Source organism: Lathyrus oleraceus, chromosome 4, assembly GCF_024323335.1.
Source record: "Lathyrus oleraceus cultivar Zhongwan6 chromosome 4, CAAS_Psat_ZW6_1.0, whole genome shotgun sequence".
Classification (NCBI taxonomy): Eukaryota; Viridiplantae; Streptophyta; class Magnoliopsida; order Fabales; family Fabaceae; genus Lathyrus; species Lathyrus oleraceus.
Window position 1 is genome coordinate 436135505 of NC_066582.1, and position 14378 is coordinate 436149882.

Sequence of the window (14378 nt, forward strand, 5' to 3'; positions counted from 1 at the left end):
CTTCTTATTTCTAAGTTTTTATGATAGAACTCATGGGCGACCTCCTAGTTTCCCTGAACTAATCCAACTCGCCCATCATGTAACATGTACTTTAGGCTCAAATGAAGGGTAGACAAGACTTCCCCTAGAAGTTTGAGGGTGGGCATCCCTAGGATGACGTTTTATAGAGATAAGGTGTCCACCACGAGAAATTTTACCTTAATTGTTTTTGCTCTTGCCTCTGAGCCAAATGTTATTTTGAGAATTACATGACCCTTCACATGTACTTGTTTGCCTGACATACCAAATATAGAACCTTGGAATACTATGATGTTGTATAGGTCAAGCTGGGACTCTTGGAAGACACTCTAAAATAAGACATTTGTTGAGCTTCCAGAGTCAATTAAAACTTGCTTGATATTCCAACATCATATTGCACTATGATGACCATGAGATCATTATTATTGGGGAGAATGCCAATGACATCTTTATTGGAGAAGGTGATTTTAGATTGTGGATCTCTCCCCAGTGTTACTATGATGTTGGAAGGTATGATGTTTGTCGTTAAAATCTACCTTACATACTTCCCATGTGAGGAGCTGGACTCTCCTTCGACGGTGAAACCGACAATGGTGTTGACAATAGTCTTGGAACTTCGTTTAAGCATCCTCTGGGAGAAGGTGGCGAACAAGAATGATGAGTGAGGCTCAGGTCAGTTTTACCATGTCCCACATGCGCCAATTGTACTTACTAAAAGTACAATCAATGACAATCTTTTACTGTGAAGGGTTGTTAGAGGTTTTGAGAGTAGTTGAGGTGTTAGAACAGGCTCACATTGTGATATTGAAATTTTGTGTGTGTAATATTTTGCATTATGAATTAGATTTCCACTCAACCTCAGTGTAGTATGTCAAAACCAAACCGGTCTTTCCTTAATTAGAAAAAGGAATTAAATGTTCTATATTTCATTGGGTCATTTGTAGTATTGTATATGTATCACACATTCATTTGGAATTGTCTCCACATTTCTTGTTGGAGAGTGCGAGAGAGTCGGGAGCACCAATGCTCAAGAACCAAAAGAGAGGGAGACATCACATCTCAACCCAAAATCTTAAGGTGTTAGGTAAATAGGCTATCTCTCTAATAAATTCAACATTCCACCCATTCATAGGAGATGTGGGACTTTAACCACTCACACTTGCATCCAACATTCTCCTCCACAAGTGTGACTCCTCCACATCCTATAACTGGATCCAACACCGGATCCAACTCTCACTCTCCCACCAAGTCGAACCACGACTGTGATACCATTGTTGGGGAGTGCGGGAGAGTCGAGAACAGCAATGAGACCAATGCTCCAGAACTAAAAGAGAGAGACACCACATCTCAATCCAAAATCTTAAGATGTTCGATAAAAAGATCATCTCTCTAATAAATCCAACATTATACCCATTCATAGACAATGTGAGAATTTAACCACTCACACTTGCACCCAACATTTCTACAAATTCCAAAACAGAAGAGCTTGTCCAAACCACATGCAATCATGAGTTCCTACAACAAATCACACAGAACTAGAGGCAAAGACAGAAGTTGAGTCCTCCAAAAGAGAACGAAATGTGTGATGAAAGTGAACAATCTCAATCCTTTGAGAATTTGTCACCTCATAGGTTCAAGACATTGGTATTAATCTTTCTTTCAACAAAAATAATGTGATAGGTACAATCTACAATTTATTGTGTCCAATTATCTTAGGTTAACAAATAAATGATATGATTATCATAAGAGAACACAAGCTCATCAAAGAAGAGGCTCCATAGAACAGAAGCAACAACTAATAGTTCTTACTGTAAAAGTTGAGCTTGAACAACTTATTATATCCATTCTTGATTGTCCTAGTCTTACTAGGGTTAAAGCTCAATGAAGCTCGGGGTTTGTATCAATTTATGATAGAAAAGTAACTTACCCAATGTATAGTTACTAGAGTGAATAACTTTGAATTATGAATATTGTAAGTTACAAGATACATGAATTTATAATAGCTTAAGTTCTTTTAAACTAGTTGAGAGTGAAAAATATTGATTCCATTATCACCAGAGTATCTTTTTTAAACTGTTTCACTTGCATGGTTTTGTTTTAAAATTAGCATTATTTGAAACATCACCAAAGCTTAAAAAGCCATTCATTTTACAACTTGAGACCATAGACAGTGTGTGATTCAGCTATAAATAAACCAACATCAATAACAATAAACCAAAGTTCATTTTCATTACATTCCAAAAAGAAAAACAAAACTCCTTCAAAACATCATCAACATCACAGTTTCTCCTCAACGATGAAACTTACTAAAATCCATGTATCTTGCCTTGCTACCTCTCGGACGACATTCGCAATGAAACTCATAAACAAAATCATCTTCATCAACATCATTTTTCTCAATATACTCACATGGATGCCTAAATTTTTTAATATTCTCGTAACACCTTTTCGCCAAATTTCCGCGCATAACGATATTGTAACACATACGAATGTCAAGTGATTTAAGGTCAGGACAACCATCAAGAATAGCCATCAATCCTTCATTTGTAAGCTTGTTTCCCCAAAGATCAAGATGTTGTAACCTAGGCATTGTTGTAGCAATAGCAAGTGCTTCTTTGTTGCATTTGAAACCTTTGTATGATGAACAATTAATCCCTTTGTAGGTTCGGTTGAATTTTAGGGTTTTCAAAAGAGGACAGTTTTTGCCTATTGCTTCTAGGGATTCTTTGTTTAAATCATTGAATGAAAGTTCAAGCTCTTCTAGCAGTGGAAACTTTTTTGCAGCATCAATGAATACTTTATCGGAAATTTTTGAACACTTTGAAATCCGAATGCGTCGCAGATTGCTAGTTCTATGTAATTTAAAAGATGAAATAGTTGATAAAAAAATTTATGAAAAAATAAAATATATCATTTTATATCTATTATTTTTGTATCAGTTCATAATATTTAGAAATAAGAACAAACCCTAGAGATCATGAAAGAAGATCTATAACATAATATGCAAGATTTTAAAAAATAGTCTACTAATGTAAAAACGGGTATCGAAAGTTGTCAATGTTAATACTGTTATTCAAAGTTTTTATATGATAAAGAACACAACATCAATTCATAATAACATTATATTTTGTTATGATTAGAAATAAGAACAAACCCGAGAAAGCAAGAAAGAAGATCTATAACATAATATACCTTTAAAAAATAGTCTGCTAATTTAAAAACAAAAACAGCTGCGACAAAACAGTATCGGAAGGTGTCAATATTAATATTGTTATTCATAGTTTTTATGAGAAAGAACAAAGTGTCAATTCATAATAACATTATATTTTATAAAAATAAACCTTAGAAAGCCAGAAAGAAGATTTATTAACATAATATGCAAGGTTTAAAAATTAGTCTGCGAAGGTAAAAATTGCTGTTTCAAAACAGTATCAGAAGGTGTCAATATCAACACCGTCATTCACAGTTTCTATGATAAAGAACAAAAATTATGGTTAATTCACATCACAATCGTAATCATTGTCATCGCAACACCTGAATCAACCAAAATATCGAAAACCTTGATTGCAACGCAACCGCAATCGATATTAAAAACCTTGATAATATGAACAAGTCCTAGAAAGCAAAAAGAAGATATATAATATTACCTTTCAGCTATTTTTTTGATGAGTTTATCAGTAGCAAAAAACTCAACATTAATTTCTTCCACATGATCACCACCATGATCAACAGCATACATACAAATCTTCTCCAAGTCATATGGTGAATTGAGAACTTTGATCATTTCAATGCTCTTCCACATGCTAGGGTTCATACAAATGTTTCTCCACATAGGACACACTTGACGAGCAATCATCACAATTTCTACAGCACCAAGTAATTGGAGTATCTTTAATGTCACATCTTTTGGAAGTTCAAGCCAATTTGGAGCTAACCCTATTATGTTATCCAATTTCCTCGAAGCCATTTTGCAAAATACAAAGCTTGATGGCTTGAGATTGGTTTGAATATTTTGTGTGATGATATAGCTTCATGTGTAAATCTACATTTATATATAGTTTCATATTTGAGCTTTGAGTTAGTGGGAATTAACACACCCGGGAGAAAAGGGGTCGCATCGTTTGAGATATAAACATTTTAAGAATACTCATAAATAGTCGAGCTAATGGTTAATACAATTAAATTTTCATCTTGAGTAATAATATTTCATAAAAGGAGAATTTATAATTTATAATTTATAATTTAATACATTTTGATTCTATACCATAAGTATTATTTTTACTTTTTCTCCCTATAGACGTGGTAATTAGGAAGTCACACCATACATATCCACGGTCTAGTTTATATGAAGTTGGGATAAAACTATAATTTTTTTAAATAAAAAATTGACATTGTTGGAGTTTTTTTAAGTATATTTAATTTAAAAAATTAAATTGTAAGTCATCGAAGAATTCTCTTAGACATGTCGCACGGATCTATTTGAATGATTATGAATAAATAATATTATATGATTATATAATGTATTATTATATTAAGTTTTCTATTTTGTCTTAAATAATAAATTTTATAATAAATTTTTCATATCTATGAATACATGTTGTAATTTGTACCAATGACATATTTTGAAATATTTTTATATAATAAAATGTCAAGTAAAGTTAATTTCTATTTATAATCGTGTTCGATTTTAAAATTTAATGTAAGGTATAATTAGTCATCAAACCCTTTTAACTTAATTTAATATTTCATTTTAATTTCTTAATTAAAAAACGTTACAAGTTAGTTTTTAACTCCACTTCTGGTATCCTATTTGATCATTTCTGTCAACTTTTGGCACAAAAAAAGTTAAATTCTGGTGATGTGGCGTGATAGCAAGACCATTAGTATAAATTTGAGTCAACATATCTAGTTTAAAACTGATACATTTTTTAAACTGTGAGGGTTTTGTTTTTGGAGTTTAAACAATATAACAGTTTTTAACTATATATGCTGACTCAGATTTGTACCAATAACCCTTTTGTCACGTCACGTCACCATAACTTGACGTTTTTTTTTGCCGAAAATTGATGGATGAGACAAAATAGAGTAACAAAAATGAAGTTAATGGACTAACTTATAACGTTTTTTTGTTAAAGGACTAAACCGGAATATTAAATTAAGTTAAGGGACTAAAACATATATTAAGCCTTAATTTAACTAGCCATACTCGTGATGCATATTAGAAGTAATTCATACTCAGAAGAATACAAAGCTTACAGTGTTTGATGGAAAAAATTGAAATCAATGGTTGATTCAGATGCGTGTGTTGTTTGGCGCTTAAAACGTTCTTAATCTAGTTAATGACGATTATGTTTCAATTGCGACGAAAATACTAAGAAACACGCAAAGAGAAACTAGGAAGAAAGATCAAAAGGCGATGTTCTACATCCATCAGTGTGTGGATGCAAACGTGTTTGAGAAAATCGTTGATTCGACGATAGTGAAGACTGCGTGAGACACACTAGTATGGTGTTACGACGGTGATACATTAGGGAAGAAGGTGAAACTTCAGTCTCTACGTAAACAATATGAGAATCTTAACATGAAGGACAATGAGATGATACCTAATTACATTTCTAGGGTGATTCTGATCACCAATGAGATGAACTCTTATGGAGAAGCTTTGTCAAAACAAGTAATCATAGAGAAGGTACTGAGATCTATTACTCCTCAATTTGATTATATTGTTTGAACATTCTAAAGACCTCAACACCATGAGGATTGAAGAGATGCATAACAGACTAGAGGCACAAGAGTTGTGTATGAATGAGAGGTAAAGCAGGCTCTGAAGACATTTTTTGGAAAGAAGAGTCAAAAGTAGTCTTGGTCAGAAGCCAAGAAGAGACATGGTGGTAGTTTTCAGAAGTCAGAAGCCTCCAATTCTGATGAGAAGAAACATCAGAAGAGAAAGGAGAAGTTTGACATGAAGAAGGTTCAATACTACTATTGTAAGAAGTTTGGCCACTTAATATTGAGTGTTGGTCAAACAAGAAAAGGAAATTAGAAGAAGCAAACATAGAAAGAGGAGATTATGATGATGAACCTGTGCTATTGATGGCTTTTGAATCTGATGGTGCGTATTTGGTAGATTGGTGGTATATGGACAATGGCTGCTCAAATCACCTAACTGAAAACAAATAATGGCTGATTGATTTTGACTCTGGAAAGAGACAAAGATCAGATGTACTAATGATAAATTCCTCAACGCTGAAGGTATGGGAATTGTCAAAGTGAAGGTGAAGAATGGTAAAGTTGTTATGATAAAGGATGTTTGGTATGTTCCTGGCATGAAGAGCAATCTGATGAGTGTATTTTAGCTCATTGAGAAAGATTTCTCAGTTACTATGAAGAATAATTTGTTGAAGTTGTATGATTTTAATCATAAGTTGATTATGCAATATGAGCAGGGAAGTAACAGAACATTAAGGTGAATGTGGAGATAACTGAAACTAAATGCCTTAGTGCAGAAGGCACTAAAGGTGAGAGTGAGTTGTGGCACAAGAGATTGCGGCATCTTAATTTCAAAAGGTTATGGAATCTGAATTCTAAGAATCTGGTATATGGAATTCCCTAGATTGTGAAGCTTGAGAAGTCATGTGAGATATACATGAAAGACAAGCAACCTAGATTTCCATTTGCATCAGAAGTGGCCCCAAAAGCAAAGCATGCTTTGGGAGTAGTACATTTTAATGTTTGTGGACCATTTGAAATACCTTCACTTGGAGGAAACAAATACTTTTTTTGTCATTTTTGGATGAGTTCACAAAAATGACATAGGTAGACTCATGAAGTTTAAGCATGATGTGTTTGATGAGTTTCAGAAGTTCAAGGTGAAAGCTGAAAAATAGAGTGGTTAGAAGCTGAAAGTTCTCATCATTGATGGTGGAGGTGAGTATAATTCTACAGAGTTCAAAAAGTTATATGAGGAGAATGGAATTGAGCATGAGGTGACTGCTCCGTACACTCCTCAACGCAATGGTCTTGTTGAAAGAAGAAACTGAAGTTTGCTTAACATGAAAATGAGCATGTTGAAGAAGAAGAAGAAGTTTCCTCACACCTTGTGAGAAGAAGTTATTGTCACTGCAACGTATGTGCTCAACAGGTGTCCAACAAATAAGCTAAAGGAAATTATTTCTTTTGAGAAGTGGATTGGTGATAAGGAAAGTGCGAGTCATTTCAGGGTATATGGTTCAGTTTGTTACGAACATGTTCTACATGCTACTAAAAAGAAGCTGGATGATAGAAGCAAAGTAATATTGTTAATTGGGTACCACAGTACAAGTGCGCATAAGCTTCACTTCCAGTCACTAATAAGGTTGAAGTTAGCAGAGACGTCATTATGAAGGAATCAGAAGTGTGAGATTAAAGTAAGTCTCAATCCAACTCTCGTGTAGTGTTAACACCTGAGTTAAATTTTGAAGATACTTCAGAATCCGAAGGTTTTGAAGATGAGTCATAATCAAAAGATAATTCTGAAAGTGACTCTGAAGATGAGTCTGACTCTGAAGACGAGTCTGACTCTGAAGGGGAATCTGATTCTGATCCAGATTCTGATAATGATCCAGACTCTGGTGGTCAAGACTCTGGAGGAGGTCAAACTTCTAAAGGTGGAGCCTCTGAAGGTGATCCAACTTATGGAGGTGGTCAAGCACCTGATATTGTTCTATCATCTGAATACGATTTTAAACAAGTTCAGAAGCCACAAAGAATCAGACAAATACCAAGGAGATTTGCAGAGTTTGACATGTTACAAGATACTGAAGTAGACTCTGAAGGAGAAATCATTCAGTGTGCCATGTTAGTAGACTCTAAACTAGTTAGTGTTGAAGAAACACTCAAGAAGAAAGTGTGGCCGAAGGTCATGGAAGAATAACTTGAGGCTATAGAAAGAAATAAGACTTGGGAGTTTACTGAACTTCCAAAGAAGAAGAAAGCCATCAGCGTCTGATGGGTTTTCAAGGTAAAACTAAATCCAGATAGATCAATTAACAAACAAAAAGCAATGTTAGTAGTAAGAGGATTTATACAGAAACCTGGGTTAGATTACTTTAAAGTGTTTGCACCTGTAGCTACACGTGAAACAATCAGATTGGTGATTGTTATAGCTGCTAATAGAAATTGGCCTCTGGCGCATCTGGGTGTAAAATCAACATTTATGAACGGTCCATTGTAAGAAGCGTATATGTATCATAACCTCCTAGATTTATTGAAAATAATCAGGAAGGGATGATGTACAGGTTACATAAAACATTGTATGGACTAAAACAAGCTTATAGAGCTTGAAATCTGAAAATTGATTCATTTTTTAAGCTCCAAGGATTCAAAAGTGTGAGATGGAGTATGGAGTTTATGTTTAATATACTTCTGAAGGAAATATGATTTTGGCGTGTCTCTATGTTGATGGCATATTGCTGATAATAAGTTATTCCGATGAAATAATGAAGTTCAAGAAGGTGATGATGAATGAATTTGAGATGACTGATCTAAGAAATATGGTTATTTTCTAAGGATGGAGATTTTGTAATCTGAGAAGGGTATCATTTTGCATCAGCTGAAGTATGAACTTGAACTTTTGAAGATATTCGAGCAGACCAATTGTAAGACTGCAATCACACCTGCTGAGAGGAATCACAAGCTGGATTCTGATGTTAAGGGTGATGATGTAGATGCTACAAGTTTTAAATAGTTGGTTGGCTTATTGAGACATCTCCTATAACACCATACCTGACATCTGTTATGCAGTTGGAATGGTAAACATGTTTATGAACAAACCAAAGTGGTCACATTATCAAGTTGTTGTCAGGATTTTGAGGTATATTAAGGGGACTCTGAAGTATGGAGTGTTGTTCCCTTCTGGTGTTAAGTCTGAATCAGAACTGATGTGCTATTCAGATTCTGATTGGCATGGAGACAGAGTTAACAGAATAAGTACTTTTTGATATTTCTTCAAATATCTTGGAGGTCCTATCTATTGGTGCTCCAAGAAGCAACAAGTGGTTGCATTGTCAACCTGTGAAGCTAAGTATATTTCAGGTGCTTTGTCTGCGTGTCAAACTATTTGGCTTATGAATTTGTTGCAGGATTTGAAGATCAAAGTGAACAAGCCTGTGAAGTTGATGATTGATAACAAATCTGCCAAAAGCCTTGCCAATAATCCAGTGTACATGGAAGAAGCATGCATATTGACACAAAATTTCATTTTCTGAGGAGTCAAGTTCATAATGGAGTGCTACAAGTAGTGCACTATAGTACTTAGAAGCAACTTGCAGATGTGCTGACTAAAGTTGTGAAGATCGAACACTTTATCCACATGAGGAATGGAATTTGTGTTGTAGAGTTTAGTTAGCTGAATATGAATTAAGGGATATTGTTAAAAATCATTCATATTCAGAAGCAGTGTTCTGACTCAGAAGCAGAAGCTTCTGAGGTTGTTGTTCCATAAGCGATGTTTAGCGTATGAGTTGTAGTTGGTTGTATATTTTTAGAAGGTGCCCTGCTCAGCTAGCGTAGGTTAGCAATTTAGCCTACGTGACATTATTGTTTGTGTATTTAAAGAAGTCGTGTAACAGAATTTCATGATGCAATGTGAATAGAATTTCTCTCTCTAAAAGTTAGTTAGATCTATTTTCTCTCTCTTCTCTCTCCATCTTTATCATCTTCATTTTCAACCTTGTGCACCAACCATGCATGGGTAAATTTTATTGAATTATTGATAATATAAGTATTTTATTATAAAAAATAATTTACTATATATTGATATTAATTTTTTTCATAATATTTGTATTTCTTATATAAAAAATTAACAACATTTTAATAGTTTGCATATTATACAAATTTGGAGTGTAAAAAAATAATGAAATTTGCGGTATATAAAAAAATAGTAATAATGTTATGAAGAAGATGAAAAAATAATAAAATTAATATATTGGTCCTCGAGAGGAAGAAGAACATTGGAGAGATCGGAGAGAAGTTTCAAAATTATGATAGTTAATTAGTTATAATTTAAAAATAAAATAAATTAAATTAAATTTTTTATTTACTAATTAATAAGTGAACTAGTAGTGTGGGTGAGTGGAGGTTATAGTTTCATTAGTAATTAATAGGATATTTTAATTTATTTAAAATAGTAATAATATGCACTATAGTTATGGAAGCCATTATTGAATCAAGTATTAATTACACTATAATTAAATAATAGAGGAATATCTTAAATTCACATATAAAAAAAGAACAATATAATTGAAAATTACCTTCACTCCATGTGCAATTCCTCCATTCATAGCAAGTTGCTACATGCAAAAATAAAATACATTATATTTAGTACCTTAAAAATTTTCCTTTTAGTGAACTCGCAAAGATTGATGAGATATTATAAGATTAAAATGATGTAGTGATGGTGGTCAGCAAAAGAAGTAGGGAATACCTATTATATAAGGATGCAAATTATTATTATTATTATTATTATTAATAATAATAATAATAATAATAATAATAATAATAATAATAATAATAATAATAAATCATAATTAAACTTAAAATTATAAACCAAATGCATACAAAGTAGAAGTTTAAGATAGAACTTTTATCACCAAAGCAAAAATTCAATTCATGAGTCTTAGGGCTAGTTTGTTTTATCTTTAAAAAAATGGATTTTTTCTTTATATTTTTGAAAATGGATTTTACAAAAATATTTTTCAAAATATTATAAATGTTTTTAAATTTATTTTTATAAATTAAAATATTGAATTGTTCATTCTATAACATAAATATACATTATTAAAGATTAAAACATAGTCAAAATCACAATTTTTTCAAAAAGTTGTATCTTAAAAAGAATTTTTATGAAAAGCTATTTGAAATAGTTTCAAAATTAAGTGATTCTTTGAAAATTTGATATCCAAAAAAAGTTTCGATAAAATTATGAAATACCTAAAATAATATTTTAAAAATAACTATTCAAACCAATTTTTAATTAGAAACTTTTATGAAAAGTTTCTTTGTAAATTTTTTTGCACTAAAATATGTAACACTATAAAAATTATTTTAAAAAAAAGTCAAAACAAACGGACCCTGAATATGATAGCGAAATGAGATTTGATCACATCTTTTAGTAATAAATCATTGAAATCTAAAAAATAAATCATTGAAAGAATTTCTATCTTAGTAAAATTATGTGATTATGTTTTATGTATTTTATTCGAAGCAGAAAAGCAATAATGACATTTATGAGATTTAAATATCATTTGAAATTACATTCATACTAATGCTGTAATATTTATTTTTTCACTGATAGGTTTGATTTGGAAGTAGATTGATTCAGTGGTTGTCACTAGAGAGTGGGAGAAGAAGAAGGAAAGAGTGGAAAGAAATTTCAAAATTATATGATAGTAATGCATTTGGAACAAAAGGTTTTAAGAAAGACGAGGAAGAAGAGAGAAAAGAGATAGAAATTCAATTGTAGAAAATTAAGATTTGTATTTAATGACATTATTAGAATTTACATCATACAATGTCTTTATATAAACAACTAAAGTTCACACCCAAAACTATACTAACTTACCCTAAGTCTAGAACATACAAAATATAAAGTATAAAATTACAAATTATATTTCGACATAACACCTATATGATATATTAGACTCATAATAAAACTGATTCTTACACCTCGACTAGCTATCGACAGAACATTGAGTTACAACTTCTAACACACCCCCTAATTCATGTTCTCGAGACTTCTCATCTCGGTGCTTCTTTTTAACTCGTCGAGCCAGACTTTCTTCAGGGGTTTGGTGAGTATGTCAACTAGTTGACATTTTTTCTGCTCAAGTTCAAGTTTTCCTTTGTTAACTTGATCCCTAAGAAAATGATACATTTTCTCTATGTGTTTACTTCGACCATGACACAGTAGATGATTCTCCAGGTCGATAGATGACTTGTTGTCGACAAACAACTTCATTTCTTAGGTTCCATTATCTTAAGCTCTCCGAGCAAATCTTTATCCATGCTGCTTGACATGCTAGATATGATGCAACCATGTACTCAGATTCACAAGATGACAAAGCCACAATGCTTTTCTTCCTTGAGCTCCATGATATTGGCGCGTATTCAATCGTGAATATGTAGCTAGCAATACTCTTCTTTTCATTGTGATCTCCATTGGAATCTGAATTAGTGTAGCCATATACTTCTGCATACGTGTTGGTCTTCTTCTGTCTTGGCATCAGCATACCATGATCAATTCTACCCTTTATGTATCTCAACACCCTCTTAACTGCAGTGAGATGACATTCTTGGGATTTCTCCATGAATCTACTCAACAATCTGACATTTTGACAAATGTTTGGCCTTGTATGACAAAGATACCTCAAGGATCCAATGATTTATTTGTACAGTGTCACACTTATAAATTTGTCAAATGTCTTCTTCTTCAACTTTGCTCTAGTTTCTAATAGCGTAACAGCTGCATTACAGTTTCTCATCTCGAATCTTTTCAATATATCTTGGGGCATACTTCTTTTGGTGCAGGGACGCTCCTTCACCTGAGTCTTTGAACTTCATCCCTAAGAAATGTGACAAATTCCCTAGGTCAGACATTTAAAAGTCCTGCATTTGTTGGTGTAAGCCCTAGAGGCCAATACTTTTGGTACTTGTATCGAATTATTTATTAATAATAAAAAGGCTTTTTCTTTATTATGTTTGTTTAATAAAGTCCCTGGAATAGCTAGTTCGTTTAATGTATCAAGTGTGACTTAATCATGAGATCCCATTAAACATAAAGACAATATTCTTAAAGTATCCGTAGTCGAGCTTTATTGTGAAATGGGATAACATTAAAGCATTAAGACTATTATGTATATAGACTGATGAGCACATCTCATGGATCATGGATAAGGAGTTATCAAGTCTTAAACATAGGTATGAATATTAAGAGTAATATTTATACTGGATTGACCCGCTATGAGAATACTATATAGAATATTATGTAAAGTGTCATAAGTTATTCTCATGGTGATAGTGGTGTATACCACCCTTTAACCTGAAACCACTATGGACCTTAGATGTAGAGTCGAGTGCCTTATTGTTGACCAAACATTGTCAGTAACTGGATGACCATAAAGACAGTTGATGGGTACTCCACGAAGCATGTTGAGGGACATGAGTGACCTAGATGGAATTCGCCCATCCCGCGTAACAGGATAAATGTCTACGGTCCCAATATTGAACTGGACAAGGATGAAACAGTCTATGTCTTGTGTTCAATATAGACATAAGGGCAAAAGGGTAATTGTACACATAAGTATTATCACAAAAGGATTTGTCAGATCACATGACATTTTCGTGTCTTGGGTAGCAGTGATGTGTTGCTAGATACCACTCACTGTTTATTATGTTAAATACGTGATTTAATATAATTGTCAATGTCGTGAAAACCTACAGGGTCACACATAAAAGGACAGATTGATGAGAGATAGAGTAACTAAGGAACACCGTAAGGTACGATGCATTTAAGTGAATTGTAGAACATCGTAAGGTACGGTGTACTTAAGTAGAATACGAAATATGATAAGGTACCACGCGCATAAGTGATTTTGGCATATTATAAGATATGGGCCACATACACTTAAGTGGGCTTTTTAGGTGGTTAGCAAGGGGAATAAACTACAACTGGTGTCTGAAACACACTATTGTAGTCTATCGCAATCTATTGGACCATATTGGACATGACAATGTAATAATCCTACCCAGGTATATTTTAATTTAAAAATACTTCTCAAATTATTTTCCATCTAATCGTTTCGTATTGTTTTACAGTTTGTCCGGAGGCCATATCTGGGTCTGGATCATGATGTGAACCACGACGATGCTGCAATTTGGATAGCGAAGACACCGATTATCTGATTCACTATGGTGGAAATGCACCAGAGTGACCGGGTCAAACTGCAGTTCGGAATGCTACAATAGATTCCAGAATCTCCCACGTGTTTGGGGAATTGGCATCAAAAAAGGGTTGATGCACAATGAGATTATTCGGACTGGAGAGACTTTGCAAAAGAGATGTGTCGTCAATGGAGGAATCGACGACAACACATCTTAAACGAACCAACCATCCATGGTGCAAGATCGACTCAATAATATATGGCATGGTTTAGGTCGGTAACAACTCAGCAATTTGTATCTGAGCCGCGGTATTTGATGGATCCACGCCAACTTGCTTCGTCATCGTACGCCCCACAACAATTCATCACCTAACACCAATGTGGACCCACACAAACCCAACAACCAACCACATACACACAACAACCAAACACCCAACATCGCAA

At 33.3% G+C, this 14378-nt stretch overlaps 2 protein-coding genes across 2 annotated transcripts; both read right to left on the reverse strand.

Moving 5' to 3' along the window:
* Window positions 1-2308: 2308 nt before the first annotated feature.
* LOC127137859 (putative F-box/LRR-repeat protein 23) lies at window positions 2309-3985 on the reverse strand. Its single transcript, XM_051064279.1, has 2 exons — window positions 3666-3985; window positions 2309-2870 (listed from the first exon to the last, which is right to left on the reverse strand). The coding sequence occupies exons 1-2, from the start codon at window positions 3983-3985 to the stop codon at window positions 2309-2311; spliced, it is 882 nt and encodes a 293-aa protein (XP_050920236.1).
* A 5301-nt stretch (window positions 3986-9286) lies between these two features.
* On the reverse strand, window positions 9287-12362 carry LOC127137860 (secreted RxLR effector protein 161-like). Its single transcript, XM_051064280.1, has 4 exons — window positions 12097-12362; window positions 11618-11624; window positions 10308-10346; window positions 9287-9403 (listed from the first exon to the last, which is right to left on the reverse strand). The coding sequence occupies exons 1-4, from the start codon at window positions 12360-12362 to the stop codon at window positions 9287-9289; spliced, it is 429 nt and encodes a 142-aa protein (XP_050920237.1).
* Between the last annotated feature and the right edge of the window lie 2016 nt (window positions 12363-14378).